The sequence below is a fragment of the Squalius cephalus genome (assembly GCF_949319135.1).
Source record: "Squalius cephalus genome assembly, chromosome: 3".
NCBI lineage: Eukaryota > Metazoa > Chordata > Actinopteri > Cypriniformes > Leuciscidae > Squalius > Squalius cephalus.
Window position 1 is genome coordinate 14,189,996 of NC_137124.1, and position 24,570 is coordinate 14,214,565.

Consider the following 24,570-nt stretch of genomic DNA (forward strand, 5'->3'; position numbering starts at 1 on the left):
AACATAAGCATGCGTGCATTAAAATGAAGTGCGGTGAATCTTGCAGTGATGTGGAGCCGCACCCATCCGCAGTGAGGACAGGGGAAGCAGAGAAAGACCCTCCTTTATTTTTCTGCCACGCGTTTATGAAGCATATTGCGCCCCCTACTGGTACTTATCTGTTCATGATTCAAGAGTTTCCTCCTGTTGAACACAAAAGAATACCAGATAGTTGACGGTAGCCATTGACTTCCATAGTATTTTTCTTTCCTACTATGGAAGTCAACGGGTGCCGTCAACTGTCTGGTTACCAACATTCTTTAAAATATGTTATTTTGTGTTCAACAGAAGAAACAAACAACTTGAGGGTGAGTAAATGATGACAATTTTCATTTTTGGGTGAATTATCCCTATAACATCATTAGCAGCAACATTTTGAGCACATTATAGTATTAACTAACACAGAGCGATACATTTTTGTTACAGTAATAATCTTTGTTAATGTTAGTTAAAAAAGTTCATTTTTCATGTTAGTTCACATTGCATTTATGTTAAATTCAACTTTCGATAATATTGCATTAATGTTGAAAAATTGACATTAAAATTAACAAATGCTGTAGAAGTTCATTCTTAGTTCATGTTAACTAAAGTAGTTAACTAATGAAACCTCATTGTAAAGAGTAACCAAATAAATATACAGAACTAATTATAATGACCATGCATGACTAGACAAACTGTTCAAAAAATTTCAGGTAGTACCAAATAAAGCAATGATTCCACCCAAATACTTTTGAATGAGATTTATTTAAATAGGACATTTTTTTTTTATAAGAATGGTTATAACACAGGAAAGCCATCGTATATGAACATTTCTCTAAATTAGAGACTGTTCATTTTTAATCCATATATTCACACTTTGGTGAAGAAATCTCATCTGTCAGCACAGGGAACATTGCTGTCCCTCAATTCCCTCCCCCCCCCCCCCCAAATGAGGGTTTAATAAAACATGAGCACAAACTCCAGGTGCCAATCATGGAGTCCATAAAATGTGACATTAGAATTAGTAGAAGCTGCTGTAAACCGAATTCAGATGCAAACATGTTTGATGCACTGAGAATGAATACCATGCATTCAAACAGTGTGAAGTAATGACCTAAAGGAAGTACAAACAGTGACTTGCCGGTAAGCTCTTACAGAATAACAATAATAAAAACAACGAGTGTCACATCTGCTCACGTTCTGTCCTGAACTTGATGTCTCTTGCCATTTCTGACATTAGTGTAAACACAGCGCTCATATTTGCCTTGTAAGTTTACCAGAAAAGGCCAACTTTTTGTTCTTAACAGCCAGGCTCATCGATGCAAGGCTTCAGTTATATCTACTCCACATAGTGCTTGATAGTCAGTACCAGTAAGCCTCATAACCACTTGGCAGTCATGTAAAGAAATACGACAGTGCTTTCAATATACCATCGGCCTTCTCTCACACTACAAAAGGTGCATACGTTTAAAAAGTAAATGAAAAGTAAAACAGGTAAAAGCATTTGAGACTTTAGTTGTTAGTGAGTGAATGTCACTCAAGTTTGCTCTCATGGAACATCTGGTAGTGTGTGTTCGATATAACAGCTGTTTTAAAGAGATAAACGCTCAGCTAAACATCAACTAGGACGAGATGGTTCATAAAAAGGTACGAGTGCATGTTCTATCTAGTCGATCTTTGCTCAAACCAAACATCTAATATTTTCACTTCCAAAACTGCATCAGACAATGAGAGCAATTTGTTGAATCTCATGTAAACGGTCAAGAACATTTCTGGGTCATATTTCACCACCAAAACAAAAGTAAAAAAAATTTAAATAAAAATGAAGACGTGAATAAAGAAAAGAAAAAAATATTTTTGGTGAATATTAAATAATATCTTTGCACTGACATTTTCATGACAATTAAACCTCAAATGCAGACATTTTTTCAAAATCAAATGAATAAGACTGGATAAGAATTACTGTAATACCTAAATTAATGAGTTGTTTTGCATTAAGGTACTGAGAATTTGAGGTTTAATTTGCATTAATTTAATGGAGCAGAATTATTATTAAAAAAATCTACTGGTTCTAAAATGAGGCTATATTTTCTTCAATATCTTTCTATATTTCTTGCAAAATATAATCAAATTCTTTTTCTTTTGATTTCAGGGTTAAATATGACCCAGATATTTCCGTGTGAGATTCACCGAATTCTACTTTTTATTCATTGTGTATGTGTGTGTGTGTGTGTATTATATATATACACATATATGTATGCATGTATATATATACATACATATATATATGCATGTAATTAAGGCTACAGTTACCCTGCTGTTACTATGCCTCTGATTTGGGTGTGCAACTTTCTGGAAAGGTTTTCAACCTCCAGCGAAAAAACAAAAACAAACCACGAGGAAAAACGGTCACGTGGCCTATTCTCATGTTGTTTAAACACATTCTTGAATATCTGTAAAGAATAAATATTTTGCAAAAAAAACAAACAAACAAAAAAAGATGCATCCCACTCCATGTTACATGCAAGTGTGCTATTTACAGCTTGAAATACACACTTCCGCCCAAAACACAAAGCATCCCCAAAGCACAACACACTCTGCATGGCTCAGACCTGTAAAGCTATGCTTAAGACAAGCCAATCTGAACTATAAAAACAACTTCAGACGAAAAGCACTTAAAAAATAAAAACGGACTACTGAAGAATCTCCACGGGAAGCATGGAGAACGGAATACATTTCCGTGCCGTGTCGACAATCAACTCTTACAGACTGCAATACTGACGTAGGAGTTTTATTTGAATATTCTACCTTTTCAGTAAAATGAACAAACTCTAAATAATGACAAAAATCCAGATGCCACGTAAAAAGGATGCAACATGGAGAGGGGCTTGCGGTGATGGCGAACACCAAAGCTGTGACTGGACTGGAGACCACAGCACTTCACTGCTTTTATTTGCTCCAATATGCTTGTGATGCAGCAGTTTTGCTCAGTCTTCAATGTACTCCCACAAGTCTTTCTCATAGCCCTCATGAACGTGCTGTAGCAGCACTCGTCGCCGACTCTCACAGTATCTAAACGGGAGGAGAAACGCAGAAAAGTCCTCAAATGTGAGAAGCTCAACACATTTTTGATAGGAAAGTTTTAATAATGTTTCCTATTAGTGATTGCTTTATAACATTTGTAGTGGAAATCATTCCAGTGCACACGGGTTTCTATAAAGGCATTTTTGACTGGAGAATACAGAGTTCAAATGGGTCTGTACTAGGGATACCCCAAAATTACAGCCGTTGGAAATGCCATAAAATAGGCAGAAAACATAAATGGAAAATCAAACTTTAACAGATTGGATAACAGGAACTTTTAGCATACTTTTGCTTATCCTATTTATTAACGTGCACGATGTGACAACAATTATTTTAAATATATATATATATATATATATATATATATATATATATATATATATATATATATATAAGCATTTGTCTAGATGCTCCTCTTTGAATGCTGGTTGATAAATAGAGAAAGTTGTGTGTTCTCAAACAGATTGTGCACATGCACTACACTGACAGAGATTAACCAACATCTCATGTAATGCATTGTAACAGATGTTGGAGGCAACAGGCACAGATGTGTTTGTATTACATAAAATCTGTTTGAGAGTTATTTTGAAGTCACTGCCTTCCACTTTCTGCATATTGTAACACAAAAAGAAAGATCTCTCTGTAAAATACGGTAAGAAACATTTTCTATACAGCTGTCAATTTATTTAAACAATATTCCAAAAAAATAGACTGTCGTAAATTTACTCCAATGAAGTTAGTGTAATTAATTTTTTTTTTTAATATATATATATATATATATAAATTATTTTTATTTGTATATAAAAATAAAGATTAAGTCGATGAAGTCGTTTCAAATAAATGCTAATTTATAATGAGAATTTTCAACCCAGTGTCTCCAGAAATCACCAGTTTCTTTTTCAACCAAGAATTTTCATTTCAGTGCATCATTAGTGTGTACATTTCATAACATTCACTGTGTAATAAGTCTAAATCATCATGTGTCCATGCATCATTCACTGATACCCTCCCCTTTGCTCTCTCATTTTCCATCCCACATATTCAAACTTGTGCTTTACACTTTCCCCGGGAATACAAGCAAGAATCAATGGCGCTTTGCCATCAATGACATCAAACCTGCCCGATGTGTTAGATTCAAAAATGGTGCTTTTGGAGGGGAATATATATTAAAAATAAAAAAAATAAAAAAAGGACAAAAGCACATAACAAAATTACTAAAACTTAAACTAAAATTAGAATGAAAGCTGAACATATAAAAATAAAAGCTAATAAAAATGAATAATAAATAATATAATTAATACTAAAATAACACTGCAGCAGTCAACATAATGTCATGCATTTAAGAAACAAAAACAGACACAATATTGTGCATTTGGAAAAAAATTCTCACCTATACTTATCCTGAACTTTCTGTTTGATATCTTGCAAAGAATCCTGGGAGATATCTCGCTCTAGATAACCCGAAAGCACCTCTGTAGCGTTCTCCAAATCAGCTTGATTGTTCTTAAAAAAAAAAAAAAAAAAGGTATTAAGACATCGGTATGTTGATTTCTATGAAGTGTAAACAGTGTGATGCTATTACAACATAGTCTGAATGTTAATCCCACCAATGGCAGACAGATGGAGTGTTTGGTAAACCTGGTCATAATTTTTGTATCTATAAAACAGTCTACAACATGGTTTCGTGAAATTCAAATGAAGCACGATTTCCTCCTCACCTCGAAGATAATGGACTGGTTGTTCTTTTTGAGGTAGAAGGCGAAGACGTATGTGAACATAAGCGTGGACCGACACTGGCACAGCACGTCCACGGCCTTCTTCAGGAACTGCACCTCGATCCACGACATGTTGTGTTGCTGCATCTCCTCCATCTTCTGCTTCACCTGCGCGTACAGCTTGTGCTCGAAGCGCAGACTCTGCATGTGGTTCATGTAGCGGTTGCAGTAGAAGAGGTAGCGTTGCAGGGCTGCACGGGAACGCTGCAATATGGATACAACCAGGGTTTGAAATGAACTTTTTCACTCACCGGCCAATTTCGCTACTAAATTACCGGCCATTCAGGACTTCTACTAGCCAAAAAAAAAGAAAAGAAAAAAAAAGGAAATTAACCAGATTGATAACTACGTCACAGCTTTATATATAAATTAATATATATATATATATATATATATATATATTAGGGCTGTCAACGAATATTCTAAATTCAAATATATATTCGAATAGTTTTAAAAAACAGGAATTCGAACGTGAAAATTAATATTCGAATGTGAATTTCGAATATGGAAAAACACGCCCGCGGAAGCAGAGGCGCGGCTGTCTGCTTTGCGAGTGGGCGCGCGCGCTGCCTGAGGGACAGGTCACACGAGTCGCACTGTCTAGCACAGCGTCACTGCTGAAAGTTGACAGTGCACTAAAAAGACAATGGAATAAATTGCAGTCAGTTTTTCCTTTTTTTAATACTAGCACCAAGAATGTAAGTAGCCTTTTTCTTTTTTAATAGCACTTTATTTTTTATGAACCTCAGGGTAAAATTTCTTTGTTGTCACATTTCTCGGAATTGTGTGCCTCATTTTATTTAACGTTAAACAGAAAAGTTCCATGTTTACCACAGCACAGCTCGCTCGGAGCGTTCAATGTCGGTTCTATACTGTAAAACTTCAATTAATGTTAATAAATTTGTTTCAATCACTGAATAAAGCCTGCTATATTTGGGACAAGAGTCGCGACCTTAAATTGCTTGCACAAAACTCTTGATCAGCACTCAACATGTGCTTATTGTTGTTGTTAATTTAAACCGTTATGCGCAGAGAGAGCGTGAGCGCGAGGGCGAGAGAGAGAGAGAGAGAGAGAGAGAGAGAGAGAGAGAGAGAGAGAGAGAGAGAGAGAGAGAGAGAGAGAGAGAGAGAGAGAGAGAGAGAGAGAGAGTGCCTGCGAGTGAGCGAGAGTGAGGTCTGCGGTCTTGGCCATTAGTTTATTTACTTGGTTTTGTGTTGGTAATACATTTGTCAAATATGTTTAAACTTAAATTTACTACCTATACAAGTAGTTATGTCTCTTTGTATTAATTTGTCCTGTTATTGACGTAATGCGCGTCATTGACAAAATGCGCAACCAGATGTTCGAATATTCGTGTGTTTTTTAGAGGGAATATTCAAACGTCATTTTTGAGCAATTTTGACAGCCCTAATATATATACTTCATTTCATACATTCATTTCTTATTTAAACAAAATCCTGTCATCCTGCCATCTCCTCATCACCAAAAGTGTGTTTTAGGTGGACAGATCAATACAGCACAAAGAACATCAAAAATGTAGGATATTGGAAAATAATGTCTTTTCTGTTAACCAAATGCTTTTTAATCTTCGCTAATGAACAAACGAGCAGTTATTTGTTGAGTAGTGACGTGTGTTGAAGTAAGCCTGATATGCGCAGATTCTGCGCAATACGCTGTATTTAATCTACATTGATGACTCACAAGTTGCGTTTTTGCACTAAATCTGCGCAGATTTGACTTCCACAAACTTTCCCAGCAAAGTGAGTATAAGAGAATAAGTATCACGGCAAATTGGTGATTTGACAGCGTTACCCGCCACAATTGATTTTTACCCACATTTGGCGGGTGTTGATTTCAAACCCTGGATACAACTTGCACTCGTTCCAAAAGAAAACAAGTTATAGGTCATTGGTCGCTCAGAACAGAGACTGAGCAAGCATATACGCTGCACCACCACAAAATAAGTTATGCTTTCCTGCAAGAGCTAATTCAACTTAGATAGATCAAGGATGACATGTGACTGCTGTATAATGGAGATGTTGCATCAAATGACAACTAAAAGTACCTCCTGAGCATCTCTGGCTGCCTTAGCATCATCTTCATTGTAGCGATTGCAGTTGTACCTATAATCAGTGTACATGTTATTTCAATGTATCATATGTATATAAAAACATAAGCATTTATAAGAGGTGAAGTAGACTCACCAAGCAGAGCCATGGGGCTCCCAAGGGCCGAGACAAACCCAGCAGAACTCTGCTTTACAACTCTGGTTTCGACACACCATGTGATTACAGCCCCCATCTTTTTCAATGGTCACATGACATTTGGGACATTCCTAAGAAAAACAGGAATACCCAAATGAAACAGGAATGTTCTGTTAATTACAGTTAATACAAGTTAGGTTTATTGAGCATTTGTGGCCTGTTGCAGATTACAGACAAAAATATACTTGCCTTGTTCTTTAAATTATTTAAATAAAAAAAAATATATTGCTGGCAGTACAATTTTCAAAACGTGAAGCTTTTCTATTTTATTTCTATTTTTCACTCTTTTGTCCTGCGTGTCTGTTTGCTATTGCCAGTAAAATAAATGTAAATTAATTTGTTAAACAAATGGCCAGACCTGTTTAACGTAAATATCCTTTTCTCTTTGGACAAAGTATGGACTCAAAATAATACTTTCACGTTTTTCATACCACAGCACACTGAATTTTATGGACTCAATATCGTAAGAGTGCACATATGAATGAATGAATGAATTAAATAAATAAATACACACACACACACACACATAAACTGAACATAAACTTCATATCATCAATTGACTGTTCAGGGGTCCTTGTACCTTGGTATTTGCTGCAATCCAGTTTGATGTTTCACTGTCATCATCACACTTCTTTATCCACTTCCTCAACCACTTGAAGAGAAGAGTAGCAATATTATTAAAGAAAATGAAAACCTCTCATGACAAATCTAATCTAATAACATCAACATCAACAATGGAAATATTCTAACCTAATATGAGTGCTAACATACCTTGCATTTAACAGGGTCATGCCAGTTCTCTCCACAATTGAAACTAGTTAATGAAAAAAGAAAAGAAATTAAAGGGAGTAGTTCACCCAAAAATGAAAATCCTGTCATTATATACTCACCTTCATGTTGTTTCAAAGCAATATGGTGTTATTACACATTGAAAACAACAACAGCATAAGGCTGAGTCAATAATGACAGAAAAGGGTGCGCAGCAGAAAAAGCGGTGTATACAAACAACAAATTGTTAAGCTTGATCACCTGTGAGGTTATTATTTTTGTAGAAGTGACTTATAAAGCTACAGGATGCTGCAAATCCACTGAAGCGCTGCATTGCATTCTGCATCAGACTCTTACCAGAACTGTCTCCCGCATTTGCAGCGAACTGGTTTGGCATCAGGATACTGAACTTTGACCACATGGTGGCAGTCAGGAGCTGGACACCATTTCAACAGTCTGTTACACTGTAGAAGAGCAGACAGACAACCAGTGAGAGAGACTACAAAACAGTTCACTGCATGCATACAGATATTCACCCAAACGTCACATTCATGCCATTCGAAATCTTAACTACAAAGACACCATGTATGTTTTATAGATTTAGCATCAGCTAGGAGTTTACCATCAGAATGGTTAATATATCATCACTGTTGAGTGGAAACCTTGTATCTCCATATTTTGACATTTTTATTTTTTTCATAAATCATTACTGTTGGTCACTCTTTATGTGTGTCTGTGAGTTTTTGCAATTATTTAACCAATGAAAAGTATTAAAAGAGCTTGACTAAACCCATTGGATCCTCAAACTGTCAGTCAAACCTCCCCGGACCATCTCTGCTTGTTTGCAATACAACGGTAAATAACTGTTTGTTTGAATAAGTACAATATTTACTTTACTGAATAAGCACAATATATAAATTCTAATGCTTTATGTATTTGAGCAGCAGAAAAGAGTGTCTTAGTCTAGAATTTGTTGTCGAGTCACAGCCAATACGGTCTTAAATAGCCTGTGCGAAGCACTTCATCTCTTATAACATGAGATTTTGGCCAAAAACTGAGCGCACAAATAGCTACAGTAAACTTTATAATCTGTAAGTTGATGAAAACATAATGCGATGCACTTACTGCCTCAGATGCGGTCGTGATAGTGAGAGACAAAGCATGCATTTAAATCCTCGTAACTCCATTTAAGCTTGATGTTGGTCAAATGTTAACAATATAATGACACATGCAAGTGTCTGAACATGTATAACGCCACAATACCATCGCAGATTTTAATCATTTAAAAAACAGTGTTTTTTTTTTTTCATGTCCAGAAAAGTAGCAGTCTTGGACATGCAAGGTTTCCGCCCGACAGCAACGAAATACACACATTACACATTATTTTGCATTGAACACACAAAAGTTAGTTAGTAATCAGTTAACTGAGTTTATGAAAACAAATTGATTGTTTCTCAATTAAAATTAGATTTGATATTGGTATTAGTATTTGGAATCTCTATCCCAGATTATTCAGGGAGTTGCACATGTGCTATTTGCACAACTAGTGCAAAAAATGCCCGTGCAAAATCAGTTTTTGTGTGTGTTTTTAGTAATTGTTGGTTTGGTGTGTGCTCATTGTTACAATTACACAGCAAAAGTTCAGTGACATTTTTATTTGTGCATGGTAAAAAGCACACAGTGAACTCCGAGAAAACGCTATGCTTGAGCAAACAGTTTGTGAATAGGCAACTACAAATGATGCCCGTGAAAGAGACTGTGAACGCATTGAATAGGATATGTTTAGTTGGTGAATAGCATAGGCTACTATTACACAGTAGCGATAGCGTTAAGCGCACCAGAATGAAATATAATATTCAGAAGTAAACAGCATAGCTGACTTACAGATTCAGTTAACATCCACAAATGAATAAGCACCTCGATTCAGGGAGCAGTGCAAAGTGCCCGTGCAAAATCAGTTTTTGTGAGCTGATCGCCGTCAAAAAAGTTCAGGAGATATTTCTTGCGATGGCAATATGATCAAAAATAACTTTATATTGATTCAATGGATTAATTGCATTTTGAAAAAAAAAAAAAAGTCATGAATTTATTGCATTTTTAGGAAAAAATAATCCGTTTTTATAATAAATCTTAAAAAATTCAAATCCAGATTTTGATTTTCAATGTTGTTATAACCTAAAGATGCTATGTGAAAGTTTGAAACAGAAAATAGTGGTTTTCACAAATTTAGTGGTTATCTCACATTCGAGAGATATGCGAATAACACACAGACAGACAGACAGACGTTTCTGTAATTTATAGATAGATGGATTTATCACGTTCGGGAACCAAACTATAATATTCAGAAGTAAACAGTGTAGCTGACTGAGTGTTTATGTCAGAATGTTTATTTTTAAACCACAACCTTCTTGGGGCTTCTTTGACCGATTCAACTCTCTAATGTCAGAATGTTTATTTTTAAACCACAACCTTCTAAAAATGATATATTTAACGATATATTTTGCATTTCTCATCCAAACAATGTCAAACTTGGCACTGCACTTACTCGTGCCCGTGGCAAGACACCTGTCGAGTTTGAAATCAATCGGACTAACGGTTCGAGAGATATGCGAGGAACAGACACACACACAGACAGACAGACAGACAGACGTTTCTGTAATTTATAGATAGATGTCATTTTCATTTCAAACACACAACTTTTTGCAACCAACATAAAGAACTTCTTACCTCTACAAAACTATTTGTGATTAAATGCTGATACTTCAATTTCACTTTAGAATCTGTGATCAGTCGCCTGCCAAAACAACAACAAATATTAAAAAAATAATTAAAAACAGATAAATCTTAAAATAAATAGGTTAAATTCACAAAAGCGCTCACATTACAGTGTTATCGTCAACCAAAATGTCACAGTTGTGAGCAGGACACGAGATGGTCTGGAAAAACAAAAGAAAAAATAAAATTATACAATCGTAGAGAAGAATCCAATATCAGGTTACAATGAGCTGAACAGGAACCCACCTGTCCCATCCCTTCCTCAATGATTTTGGTAGTTAAATAGTCACCCCAGCACTGCACGCAGAACTTGTGTCCACACTCTAGACCTGTGAAATACTAAGAAAGGAAACACACATTCCTGCCGAATAAGTCATCAAGTTGTGCAAAATGAGTCACTGCAACGGACTTCACAGTTTTGGTATCATAGGCTTTTCTAAAGAACTGATGAAGAGACATTTGGCTCTAACTGACACTGACCGAGTTTGGATAGTTGAGATAGCAGATCTGGCAGGGCAAATCCTGACTGGAGGACCGTGTGCTCATTGGTCGCGTTTTGACCTTTTTACTGGGGTTTATGACGTGGCACTCTGTAAACAACTTGTCCAGATTTCCATCGAAGTACCTGCACCATTTAAATGTTGAGAGGAAGAAGAAGACAACTCTTCAATCAGCAAACAGATCAATTAAAAGTCATCATAACTAGGGATGCACAGAGATTTTGGCCACCGAATTTTTTTGGCCGAGACAGCCATTTTCAGGTTTGGGCCGAAATGGTTTTTGAGGGAAAAACCGAAGTCAGTGACCGAAACCCGATGGAACGTTTTGACTGTCCAGCATCTGTTTCGTGCACAAAATTACTACAACAGTTTAACATGTTAGTGTAAACAATTAACCTGTTAGTGATGTATTCATTATTTAATGTCATGAAAACAGGCTGAAGTATTCTATATTAAGTTTCTTACTATTACTATTCTATACTATATTAAGTTTCTTTCGGTTTTCGGCCAAGTGCATCGGTCTCGGCATTTCGGTTTTCATTTCGGTGCATCCCTAATCATAACGTTGTTTAACCAAGCATTGCAAATTATGACAATGTTAAAATAAATAAATAAAATAAAATAAATGAAGAAAAATTACATGCCTCTCCATAAGCTTCTCTTTGTCCCAGTTGAAGTGACTAAGGAGTATTCTGGTTATCGTAGCTGGGTTCTGAAAAAGACAATATTGAGTGACAGACCTAGTTAAACCAAGTCTCAGTTTAGTTCGAAAAGATAATCTTTAATCTGGCTGACTTTATGCAACTTTATCTGGGCTTCTGCAGAGGTTTTTCACTGTTGTATTTTCAAGGTACCAACTTGACACAGTCTGCGCTTTTGAGGAAGAACTAATTACTGGATCGATCAAAGTTTAGGTTTTTGTCATCAAATCATAGAAAATTATTCAGAATTTTGTGAGAGGAACTTAGGTCACAATAAACCCAGATTTATCTGTACTTATTACTCTTGAAATATGTTTTCAAGGGATGCATGATACTGGATTTTTGCCAATATCCGATATACATAGGCTACATTTTTCCTTTGTTTGGAAACAGCAAGTTTTATGGAAGCTTGTTTCCACCACGGAATAAAAAAATAAGCAAAAAAATTATTTTTTATTCAGTAGCAGAAACAAGCTTCCCTAAAGTCTCTCACGTGCAGGCGGCAGGGATTATAAGCAAATTATTTTTTCATTTCAGTTGGTTTTGAGAAAAATAAATGTACTTTTTCATTTCAGTTTCAGAATTCTGAGGGTCATTCAAATGCCAACCTGAGACTGAATGGGGGTCCATCCAAAACAATGACACATTTTATTTTCACTATTGCACCATGAAGGCTTCAACAGCTCAACTTAGGGGTCATGTAAGAAATCAAGGAAAACTGTCTGGTATTGTTTTGACAGGTTTATCTTATAAACTCCCAACACAACACTAATATTTAAGTTTTTTTCATAAGCTATACAAATGTATAAGTAGTACTTCAACATCATTGTCCAATATTACATGATTAACATGTTATTTTGTATAACAACATGTATGCCAGAAACTTTCTTTTTAAGAAGGAAAGCCATTAAAGCTCGTGTGTTTTTCATATATTGCTGGACCTGATCTAAACACTAACAAAATACACAACAGGTACCAGCGGTTGTCATTCATCCATGTACAAATAAACATTTGCAATTTTTCACCAAATTTTTCTGATCTCCACTTAAGTTGGACGCTAGTATGCTTGATAAATGTGGGTTTGAGTTCAAAACGTTTAAACACCTCAAACCCTTTTAAAGTGTGTTTGTGTTTGGAGAACCAAACATGTTCCACAAGCTTAAAAACTGTCAAATTTTAAAAACAAATGAGTCAAGTAACGTTAGCTGAAGTGACAGGGCTGAACTACAAAACAACAACAACAAATCACATATAAACGCACATATATGTGACTCATAACATACGATTTAAGAAACACGATGCGTTTAGATATGCTTAAAATCTGTCAAATAAAGTTCAGTCTCTGTAAACTGGGTCGCGCTAGCAGTAGCAGAACTAGCTAAATATAGCTCATAAAAAAACACCTGAATTCACTAAAATAACATAAAAACGTAAACATAAAAGAGTTAATGCAACACCATTGAAATAAAAAACAACAACAACCCCGCTTCATTTTCGCATCATTCGGCCTCTCGTTTCAGTTATTCGCTAATGCTAATGCTAACAGCATCAGTCATCCATATAAACAAACTTATAAAGTCGTTGGAAAAATCACAATAAACCTGTTCGCTATGTACCTGTATGACCTCGTTGACCTCCCTGATGCACTCAACCATGTGCTGGAGGATCTGCTCGGTGGTCAAAACCTCGAAGCGGTAGTCCTCGTCCTCCTGCCCGGGCCCCAGGCCGCCGCCGCCGCCGCCGGTGTCAACGCAATCGTCGGGCTCTCCTCCGGCCACCGCGGGGTCCAGCAGCTCCACCTCGCCCAGGTCCAGCGTGTCATCCTCGGCCTCCTCCTCGCCGCTGTCCTCGCTGCACTCCTCCTCCTCTTCTTCCTCCTCCTCTTCATCATCAAACTCATAATTGTAGCCCTCGTCCGAGTCCATGTCTCAGTGATGTATAGTGGGGTGACTGTAATAAAGTGTCAGTGTGTGTGTGAGTGTATTGCTGCTGTTTGACCTGCGCTTTACTGACTGAGCGGATCCTTATTAGAGACCCGCCGCGTCACTGCTGCGTCACTCACTACATCCTGACCAATACATAATACATTCGCCGATTCTCAACTGTAACGTCTGTTATTGTAATATTTGTTATTTTTCGCATTGTAATTATGATATAGAATATATAGGACATGTAGTTATTTTATTGGCATTTTTTTATTCATAAATGTAGGCTACATTTTCCTTAACAATTACCCAAATTTAATGATTTCCTACATGACTTGAATTGCTTAATTATGACACTAAAAATAATTAACAATAATTGTATGACAAACTTTTGAATGTAGCGTAATTTGACTCATTGCCTCTTTATATTTAATTTCATATATAATTGTATTTACATATCTTATTTTTGATTTTTTGTCTTCTGTCCTTTATTTGAAATAAGCTGTCATCCAATGTTATAGTAGGCCTACTTAATTGTTCATGATTTTTTTGGATTGTACTTGTATTTTGTTTGTTCCAAAATAATATTCAATATTAATAATATTGCATACTCTTGATTATTTTCCTGAGCCAAATAGAAAGTAAAATATGTGTTTCTGCAAAGGGGTAGAAATGATAAAGTAAGACCCCTTTTATTGAAATTTTCAGTAATACTCTTTTACTGTAATAATGTATTTGAAAATATAAATTGGAGAAAAAAAAAAGTGGTCCTTCATGCAACAAAAATATTTTCTCACTAATATAGTAAAATAAGTCTCCTTGAAATGAATTTTACCCTGTCAAACATTTTGAATCAATATCAGTTTATTGTATTTATTCATGAAATCTTCATTTTGCCAAATTCACACAGAAACTGTCATTCTTTTATTTTGAGCCTGACACTATAGTGAACACATTTGGTATTAATGTATAAATATAAAAGTATCATTGGCTTCGAAGAATCAAGTGCTATTGAGGATGACACCCAGACTCTTAACCGGGATTCCCCAACTTTATTGTCAACTGAACCTCTTTGCCCTAATATATTTAATATACAAGTCCATAAGGTCAATAATAAAATCAAGTCAAAAATAAATAATAATAAAAAGTTAACAGTTCTCTGGTGTCGGTTAATGGTCACATGACAGGTAAACAAATATTGTTTTTTAAATAAATGTTTTATTTTTGTTGTTTTTATTAAAAAAAAATATCTATTGATTGTATTTATTATTTAATTATGATTTAATTACTTAATAGCATTTTATTAAACTCATGAACCCCTGTCTGGGAAACCCTGATGTAATGTAATATTTAATGCATTTCGTGTTGTTGATAACACATAATGGAATATATTTTTTCTCTTTGCATTTTTATATCAATAGGTACAAGATTATCCTATTCAAATCATTGTGATAAACGAGTCAGATCAAAAGTAATCAAAAAGTAGTCAGAATACATGACCTAAAATTAGTCATTTAGATTACATTACTAACTACAATTTTTGTAGTTAGTAATCTACCCAGCACTGCCTACAAGGAGGACTTCAGTTTTACTCCAATTGAGTTTTAGAAAATTATCAGAAAGCCAATCTCTAATTTCAGCTAAACTAGACAGAGAAAGTGGAAGAAAGGAACCAGAGGGCTTGGAAGACAGATAGAGCTGGGTGCCATCAGCGTAACAATGAAAATGGTTACCCATATTTCCTAAAAATACAACCAAGAGGAATTATGTAAATGATAAATAGAAGAGGACCCAAGACAGAACCCTGAGGAACATCAGCGGTGATTTTGATTGGAAAATGATCTAAACCAAGACAGTAACAAGGAAGTGCTTAACCAACAGGATTAACTGTTGTTTAGTAGACATTTATATTCTTCTATTTCACATAAATTCAAGATTTTTCAAGAAACAAATTCAAGAAACAAAGTCAGTCTTAGATCCATATGTTTTATTCTATTACAGGCAGGGCAGTGTAAGTGTGTGCATTTAAATACATTCTCATTCTTAAAAGTTAAAAGACTGGCAGGGTATAGTGACAGACATGAAAAGAGTTATTTCTTTTCTTTTCTTTTTTTTTTTTTAAAGAATGATGGTTCAATCCTTATAGTTTTTTTTAAGTAAACATATGGCCACAGTCTCAGAGTTTTGTTCCTGAATAGTAATTATTTTTCTCTATTTATAATTTATACTGTAGATATATCAATATAGCTATACATCTGAGATAAAGTCATCACTATGGTACATGATAGAGCTTTTTTTTATTGATAAGTCCCATTGACTTTATATCTATTTTTTGAACACAACAACTGAAACAAGACAGTATTTACACTCACGTGAAAAGGCAGTGCTCAACACAACTTTTTGTGAAAAAGTACAGCAGTCACAGTTTATGAAGTAATTAGTTATTTAGTAAAGCAGCAACTATAGAACAGGAAAATAAGTACTTAATATGCCAGACTTTTGATCATTTATTGTACATTTACATCAGGAAAAAAAGCCAAATTGGCAAAAAGCTAAATCTGAACCTATAGAACAAATTATTGCATGCGATCAAAGCATGAAAGCATGGGAATTGTGCTAAATAACATTTTTTGAAACAATCAATAGCATACAAAATAAAATACTTGTCACTTGACACATTTGTGACTTGCGAAACTGTTGTGACAGACCGCTGTACTTTTTCACACAACCACCCAAAAACTCAAACACTTTATCCTAAAACGATATATAAAAAGCAAGTCTAAGTTATTAAAATATTTTTGCCGTTGAGATAAACCAATTTTTATTATAATATAGCAACAACAGTAGAAATGATTTTTAAAAAAAGCAGATGAGAAGAAATCTCTCTATGCTTATTTTGCTACTGATTGCACTCCATACCCATACCGAATGAGACTTTTCTTGAAGGACATGTACTGCATCGCAGTTTCAGGCAAACCATTTAAAGGGCGCATTTTGTGACTGGAGCATGTCCTGTACCATTCAGCTCTTCCTGATGTCATTTGCATTTATGGGCAGTGGTTTGTAAAAATAAATAATAGTAGTAATTATCATTGTATATTAATATCACACAGTTCAAACTTTTGACTTGTATGAAGTTGGCTTTTTGGCAATCGGGTGAAAAAAAATGATATAAAACTTGCATGCGTAAATTCAAGTGGATTTATGTAAATGAGAGATGACAAAAGTTAGCAAAATTAAACGTTTTACACGAGCATACAGTATTTTCTCATGCACATTAAGAACTCATAGATGTCCATCAATCGTCAGTGCCACCAATTACACATACTCAGCAGGATATTCCACACAATCTTCAATTAAAAAATGAAAAAGTACAATCCAAAAAAATGTATTATCCTTTGCCTGAGACATCTTTGTCCCATTCTTCATTCTTGAAAGTCCTGAGGAAATATACCCCACAGCTTGTTGTGTGCTCCCCTCCCCGTAACTCAGTCTTGCCTTTTCGCCTATCCCAGCCTTTCCCTTATATGGAACTGCCAACCTTTGTGATAGCTTGGTGTTCTGTGGCGTCAATGTAAACATTACCGTAACATTAGTTTCAATGTGAACGTATGGTCATTGTGCAAGCTTCTTTATATGCTAGCAACATCTTTCGTGTTCAAAGGAGCCTCTCAGCACCTAATGTGTTGCAGGCAGAGATTAGGACACTTCATAATGGTGATGCACAAGACACAATGCATTCAGCAAATACATGTCTTACAATAGTACAAAATGAGGTCTTCTGTTCTTGATGAATCCTTAACGGTCCATAAGTCTGGAAGTCTCGGACTGGCCGCGTTGCTACGCATGCACGTTTCTACAATCGGTTCAGAAAGAGCAAAGAAAGTGGACCCACTGAGTGTTGGGAAAGAAAACCGTAGGGTAACTGTAGGGTAAAATAAATAAACAGAATATGTTGAGGTTTGAAAGGGGACCACTACACCATTGATGACAATGCAGTTTCCTTGGGGTTGGGGCAAGCAACAGAAGTTCGTAGCATCGACATATGGTTGGTGGGTAGCGCTCCATCAGCAGGAGAGAAATCATTGAGTTCTCCGGAGGACGAGAGTGGAAAGGACGGAGAAAGGGAGATGCCGGAGGAAGGGTCGGCCGAGCCAGCAAAGGTGCGAGGGGGCTTGGGAACCAAGTTGGGCTCTAGAGTTGCTCTGGCCAGTAGCTGCCTGTCACTGTCTGCGTTTTTCACACACTGATCCGATTGGTGTCCTTCCGCCTGACTGTAAGATCCCCTTCCAGACTCGGACTCTGCATCGGACAGCTCGAGAGGTGGAGAGCTGCTGCCATCGAGCCTAAACAGAGAGTCCAGGTATTGGGCGAACTCCAGGACAGCCTGACTGGGAGTGCCATTGGACAGTGGCGAAACTGATGGAAGAGTCTGGGACCGGCCACTCTCAAGCTCAACGTTGACTTCTCCCCCTTCAAACTCTCTATCCTTGGGCGTTTCGCTGAGCTTTTCTGGCATAGAACCAGAGTGGGGTGCTACAGGGCAGGATTCTTGACTGTTACGAACAGCTGATGGCTGGCAAGCCACAGGTGTTTCTGAAGACCGCCGGAAGTTCTTGCCCTGACTGGTCGCTTGATCTACAATAGTTTGTCCAAGCAAGTGTGAAGAGAAGTGCCTGCCGTTGCGGGTGTTGACAGGGAGATGATGGGCGTCATTGGAGGTTACTTCTAGTTCCGGAGGAGTAGGGCAGTAAGGGCCGGTTTCCCCTAGCTCAAGGTCCACTGTGCCCTGGCTCAAGCCGTCTGCGGCCAGCAGCTCTGTGCGGGAGCACAGCGAAGGATTCTCTTCTGGGATGGGAGCATCCAATGGGAAAGGTAGACTCCCCAGGCAGGGTGAGCCCCTCAGGGCGGCGGATGATCGCCGGGAGTCCAAGCTGTAGACAGATTCAGCGTCAGAAAGACTTTCCATGATGGCCAGGGGAGCTTTTCGCTCCCGCAACTCCACGGCCAATCGCTCACGGGCTCCGGTGAGCACCACAGGAACAGGAGGAGGCGGACACTCCGAGAAGCCATCCAGTGAGATCTCAGAGCGGGCACAGGAACTACAGCAGGACAGGAAGTGGGCACAGGAGTAGAGTAGCATGTGGAGAAAATAAACGGCCAGCATGGAAGAGTTGTTGATGACAAATAAAATAAGGGAATAAAAAAAAAAAAAGTTTGATGAAGAAAAAAATCCATAAGTGAAAAAAAGAGCATATTTAAAAGATGCCATAAATGGGGGGAAATAACAAGTGTGATGTAAGACAAAAAAATATAAATGTAAAAAAAATTCAACATATCAAAAAAGTATATATCATTTTATATGTAAACATTACATAATGTTTTACATTTATTAATATTCAATTAATCAATACATCAATAAACAATATAAAGATGACAAATAATATAAAATGTGTTGTAAAGTGTACAAACAAATAATAAGAATAGTAGAAATAAAATGTAAAAAATTGAGGACAGAACAGGGAAAAAAGGGGGAAAAATCAGAAAGAGGGCAAGAGGATTATGGTTAGGCAACACTTAGGTGACTAACGCCTAGGCTGTGCTGTTCTACTGAACCAGAGAGGACGAGGGGGGAACTGTATACTACCATACACAGTACCTCTGCAGTCAGCATGAGTGAGGAGGACAGGCGATAGTGTTAAAATCAAATGATAAGAAATGCTTAAAAACACCTCAAGAAAATCAACATCATTTATCACTCATTGGCATGGACTGATTGGTCAGTCAGCTTGTTTCAAACAGTGACTGGTCCTTGCAGAACTCACCGGACACTACTGTTTCTGCGGTGATGTGTGGCAGGCGTGGGATGTGGTGAATTAGAGGCATCGAGGAAGATCGTTTCTGGATTCAGGTCCACTTCTGTAGGACTAACCATTATCTTAGCAGCAGACAGTAAAGCTGTCTTCCCTTTATTATAGTTTTCCAACACCTACATGACACAGAGGGACAGAGAAAGAGAATGCAAGAGTGATAAAAAAACACAAATAAGAATAAAATGTACATGAATTTATGAAAAGACAAAAACAAGCAGGTCTCACAGCCTACTTGACATTGTGAAAAGCGTTATTTATATACAAGTGTGCAAAAAATACATCATTAGTGGTGCAAAATGAATGCACCTGAATATATTTTTATAAGGAAAAGTGAAATTTCACATATTTAATAGTTGCGATGTCAACATGCAGATTAAGCATAATTGTCTTTAAATAAATCACTAGGAAAATTATTTGTACACATACTAGGAAGATCCCATGCTGTAGATCTTCTTGCAAGTTTTCACTTTTTATTTATTTTTGTTGTGAAAGTGAAATTGAGCCATCAAGAATAGCAAATTTAGTCACTTTACATAAAATATTTCATAGTTTCAAGTCAGCAAGTACAAAGTTTAGTGGAAAAATCAAGGTAAAAACTCCAATTACACAACCACAAGGTGATGATGCTGTTTTCTTTATTAATATGTGCATAAACATATGAGTATGGATAAAGTTAGAGACAACAATCACAAATATATCAGTAAATGGATGCAATGAAATGCAATGGACGAAATGGTGTGAAACAAACAATGATGTACAAGTAACATGCATATACCACAAACGACAATAAAGTAATAATACAGGACACAAAACCATTTACTTGAAATAAAAGCAATTATATAAACTTCAGTCAATGTGAGCCTTATAAAACCAAGTACAGGCCGTTAGAGATAAATGTAAGTGTTAATTTTCCTCTATATAGTGTATATAAAGCATCTTGAATGAACAATGAACTGCATGTTAGGTCATTTTGGCACTGATTGGTGAGTAAACATGGTTTCTAGTCCAATGGTTAGCACATTTTCTGCAGTAATTCACAGATTTCTCCCCAATATTAGTGCAAAAAAAAAGTCATTCCACATTCTTCTATGCAACACAAAAGGAGATTTTAATCCAGGTCACACATTTTAAATGTACCCTCCTAGGCAGAACTACCACCACCAACACGCAGGGTAAATAAACACTGATGCCCACCACAAGAACCGGGCTAAATCCAACTTCAAGAGTAAAGCACAAAGCATAAAAGACACAGAACGGTTCTTTTCCAAACCACCCAGGTGACAAACTCAAGGCACATGCAGAGGGAAAGAAGCTGCAATGGAAATCCTGCTGCAAACTGCTAAAGCTTAAACCAGACATCAAAACAGGAAGTTAAGAAAAAGTGACAGAGACCAGGAACCTGCAGAAAGAAAGAGAATGACATGACAGATGCCCAAAGCTGGAGCTGAGGGATATTTCTGGTAGCGAGGAACGTAGATTATTAGCTGCAAAGGAAGAAGGCACATGCATTTGGCTGTACATTTTATACAACTATTAAAAAAAATTGGGGTGTATAAGATTTGTTTTAAATGTTTTTGAAAGAAGTCTCTTATGCTCACCATGGAAGCATTTATTTAATCAAAAACACAGTAAAACATGAAATATTATTACATTTAAAGGTATAGCGGAGGATTTTCTTTTTCCGGGTGGATCATCAAGACTATTGGTCCTCCTAAGTGTCAATCATTCTGGTGATATGTTTACGTGAGGCCGTCGTAAGTGCTCGTGCACATGATTCACACGATGGCGTGCGCTCAAAACACAGGTTGGGCTTCCCACTGATGCCTCAGTCGCGAAGTTTAACTTGACAGGTAAAGTTTGGCATGCTATTTGGAGAAATCCATTTAAAATCACTGCTAGTAAAAGTTAATGTAAGCTATGATTAGCTTGTGCACACGTTTAATAGGCGTTCCCTCTCGGGAGCAGGTAGAGTGTTGCGCATGTGCATTTTTTCAAAAAGTGGAGAGGGCGGTTCTTTTCTAAAATTTGGGAAAATCCTCCGCTATACCTTTAAAATAACAGTTTTTTATTTGAATATATTTTAAAATGTAATTTATTCTCATTTTTATTTTCAGCATCATTACTCCAGTCTTCAGTGTCACATGATCATTCAGAAATCATTCTAATATGGTGATTCAAGAAACATTTCTTATTATCAATGTTGAAAACAGTTGTGCTGCTTGATATTTTTGTGAAAACTGTGATACATTTTTTTTTCAGTATTCTTTGATGAATAGAACGCTCAAAAGGGCGGCATTCATTTGAAATAAATATTGTTTTTATAAATGTCTTTACTATCACTTTTGATCAATTTAATGCGTCCGTGCTGAATAAAAGTATTCTTTTCTTTCAAAATAAATCTTAATGACCCCAAACTTTTAAACGGTAGTTTATATCAGAGGCTTGAGACATAACATGTGGCACTAGAAGTGGTCGAGGAACTCTGTCTATCCTGGGGAGAAGTTAAAGGTGTGTTATCATAGATTGAGGGTTTTGTGCTTTCAGCAATTAGACTGGTTGAGGGGATCTCTGATGGATTTACACTGGTTTTTAACAGGAACTCTGGTGAAGAAGGACAATCTGATGTGTTTGGGAATAGAGTGCTACTAGTGGAAGTTATCTTATCGAATTGAGAGCGGGACTCATCAACAGACACATCAGAGGAGGTATTTGACATTTTGGAAGATAAAGAGCCATTAAAGGGGCTGGTTGAGTCATGGACAGATGAGGTTATTTCTAATGTTGGCAAGTCCAACTTCATAGAGGTCAATGTAATGTTCAATGGGGCAATGTTTTTGGGATCACATGCATCCGCTGGAGATTCAGACTGAGATGTTAATGATTGTGGAAGGTCAAAGGAAATGTCTCCTGGCTTTGTATCTGACCTAATGGAAGATGTATCTACAGTAACAGACATTGTAGGTGATGGGATTGGAGTGAGGGTTCCTGTATTTTGAGTGTTTGACGTCTCTGGACGATTGCTGGATGTTGACGTTAAAAGACTGACGGTATTATCGAGAGATAAACCGTTCCTGTGAGTGTCTGAACCTCGTGGTTGGATAGAAACGGTTTCACTGGGAGCTTGAGAAAGAGAGCATGTTTCTGTAACAATAAAACATTCATCTGAACGAAGAGGCATAAGAGAGGGATCTGGGAGTGAGTTAGTGACAGACACATGTGATTGGATTCTAGTCCTCTGGCTTCCAACCTGTGCAGTAATCAGTTCTGAAATTAAATATGGGGTTTCCAGCACCTGTGAAAACAAACCAACACATTACCATACAACAGACATTCAGTATGAACAAATGAACATACATTCAGAAGAAACAAGAAAACAAGACAAAACAAGACAGTATGAAAGCCCAGTTAAAGAGCTACTACACTCTTAAAGGTTCAAAAAGGTTGATTTTTTTTTTTTAGCAGAGATGCCATTAAAGAACCATTTTGAGTTCCCCAAAGAACCTTTCATGTAACAGTTCTTAAAAGAACCACTTTCTTTTTAGGGGCTGTTTACACAACACCGTTTTTAACTAAAAACGCAAAACGCGTTTTGGCCGTTCATTTACACGACAACGGCATTTTGGGTGCCTGAAAACGCAAACTTTTGAAAACGGGTTTCAAAGTACAAGTTTTTGAAAATGAAGAGTTCAGATGCAAAAGCCTCTAAGTGTCGTCTGAAATTTTCTTCTGGAATGGTCATTTTTATCAAGCTCGTATATTTAAGTTCAGTAATTTCACTTAATTGGCAATGAAAATAGGTAATTTTCATTGCCATTTAAGTGAAATTACTGAACTTAAATTAATGTGCTTGATAAAAATGATCATTATAGAAGAAAATTTCAGATGGCACTTAGAGGCATTTGCATCTGAACTCTTCAAATGGTCTCCGTGTAAACAACAAAAACTCTGAAAATGATGATGTCATGCACATGCGTATTACATGTTCAATCTATAGTGCTTCATCACCATGCCTGTCAGCAGAATACAGCGTTTTTAGGATCCGAATGGGGACCGTTTTAAACATATCGTTGTCGCATAGACGTACCCTTAGCGTGTAGAACTTAATAACCTGAAGAACCATTTTCCAATACAAAGAACCTTTTGGAAAGATTCCATGGATAATTAAGGCTCTTTTTCATGGAACCATTGATGGCAATAAAGAATTTTTATTTTTAAGAGTGTAGACTTGATGTAGTGATTTGAGGTTTCATTCCATTGTAGCAGTTACGCACCCAAAGTTTAATACTTAGGGTTAGGGATCTAACTGCCTTAGCAAGCACCAAAAAGAAGAAGAATCAGCCATGCCAGAAATGCTTTTATGCACATGTAATTCCGATGACGGCAGTTTCAGGGGACAAATACAAATACAGACCTTTAAGTACAGAAAAAAACAGACAAAAGACACATTATGGCGAAGATGTTGCAACAGACCTGCAACACATATACCTGGAGTCCACTGAAGCATTACAAAAGCATTATAAGCAATTGATTCTTAAGCCAGCAGTCACAAACCCAAAAGCCATAATAATAACCATGGCAGATCTGGGCACACCAGAATCCTTTGGTACTTACTGTATGCTATGCATTATGTTAGGGCTGGGCAATATAGACTACAGTTCAGAAGTTTGGGGTCAGAAAGATTTCTTTTTCTTTTTTTGGAAAGAAAGTAATACATTTATTCAGCAAGGATGCATTAAATTGATCAAAAGTCAATTCAGCATCATTACTTCAATCACAGAACTGAATGACATTTGAAAATGTTTTTAAATAACGATTTTAATTATATTTTATAAATAATAAACCTTTCAGAGAGTTTTGAGTGATGTAATTCAAATTTTATACGTTTT

General features: G+C 36.6%; 2 protein-coding genes across 3 annotated transcripts in view; both read right to left on the reverse strand.

Moving 5' to 3' along the window:
• Positions 1-765: 765 nt before the first annotated feature.
• arih1l (ariadne homolog, ubiquitin-conjugating enzyme E2 binding protein, 1 like) lies at positions 766-13,939 on the reverse strand. Its single transcript, XM_079866163.1, has 14 exons — positions 13,503-13,939; positions 11,830-11,897; positions 11,166-11,310; positions 10,932-11,024; positions 10,791-10,846; positions 10,638-10,704; positions 8,268-8,374; positions 7,914-7,956; positions 7,723-7,794; positions 7,083-7,213; positions 6,944-7,001; positions 4,821-5,081; positions 4,493-4,605; positions 766-3,090 (listed from the first exon to the last, which is right to left on the reverse strand). The coding sequence occupies exons 1-14, from the start codon at positions 13,809-13,811 to the stop codon at positions 3,006-3,008; spliced, it is 1,608 nt and encodes a 535-aa protein (XP_079722289.1). The 5' UTR covers positions 13,812-13,939; the 3' UTR covers positions 766-3,005.
• Positions 13,940-15,778: 1,839 nt separating this feature from the next.
• Positions 15,779-24,570, reverse strand: part of dagla (diacylglycerol lipase, alpha) — a 39,034-nt gene continuing 30,242 nt past the window's right edge. The window contains exons 19-20 of one of the 2 annotated variants that reach the window (XM_079865304.1): positions 19,637-19,800; positions 15,779-18,913 (exon numbers count right to left, since the gene is read on the reverse strand). In XM_079865304.1, the coding sequence (XP_079721430.1) occupies positions 17,788-18,913; positions 19,637-19,800 (1,290 nt within the window). In that variant the 3' untranslated portion in view covers positions 15,779-17,787. Of the gene's footprint in view, positions 18,914-19,636; positions 19,801-20,309; positions 22,977-24,570 lie in introns of those variants that run through there. The other variant, XM_079865305.1, reaches the window with a different exon arrangement.

What these genes read in the sequence shown, in the direction of transcription:
- arih1l (XM_079866163.1), bottom strand. Translation starts at nt 13,811, where the DNA reads ATGGACTCGGACGAGGGCTACAATTATGAGTTTGATGATGAAGAGGAG. An exon ending in ATGACCCTGTTAAATGCAAG is followed by an intron (nt 7,795 to 7,913) that starts GTATGTTAGCAC and finishes CTTCTCTTCAAG; the next exon opens with TGGTTGAGGAAGTGGATAAA. An exon ending in GGATTGCAGCAAATACCAAG is followed by an intron (nt 7,214 to 7,722) that starts GTACAAGGACCC and finishes TGTTTTTCTTAG; the next exon opens with GAATGTCCCAAATGTCATGT.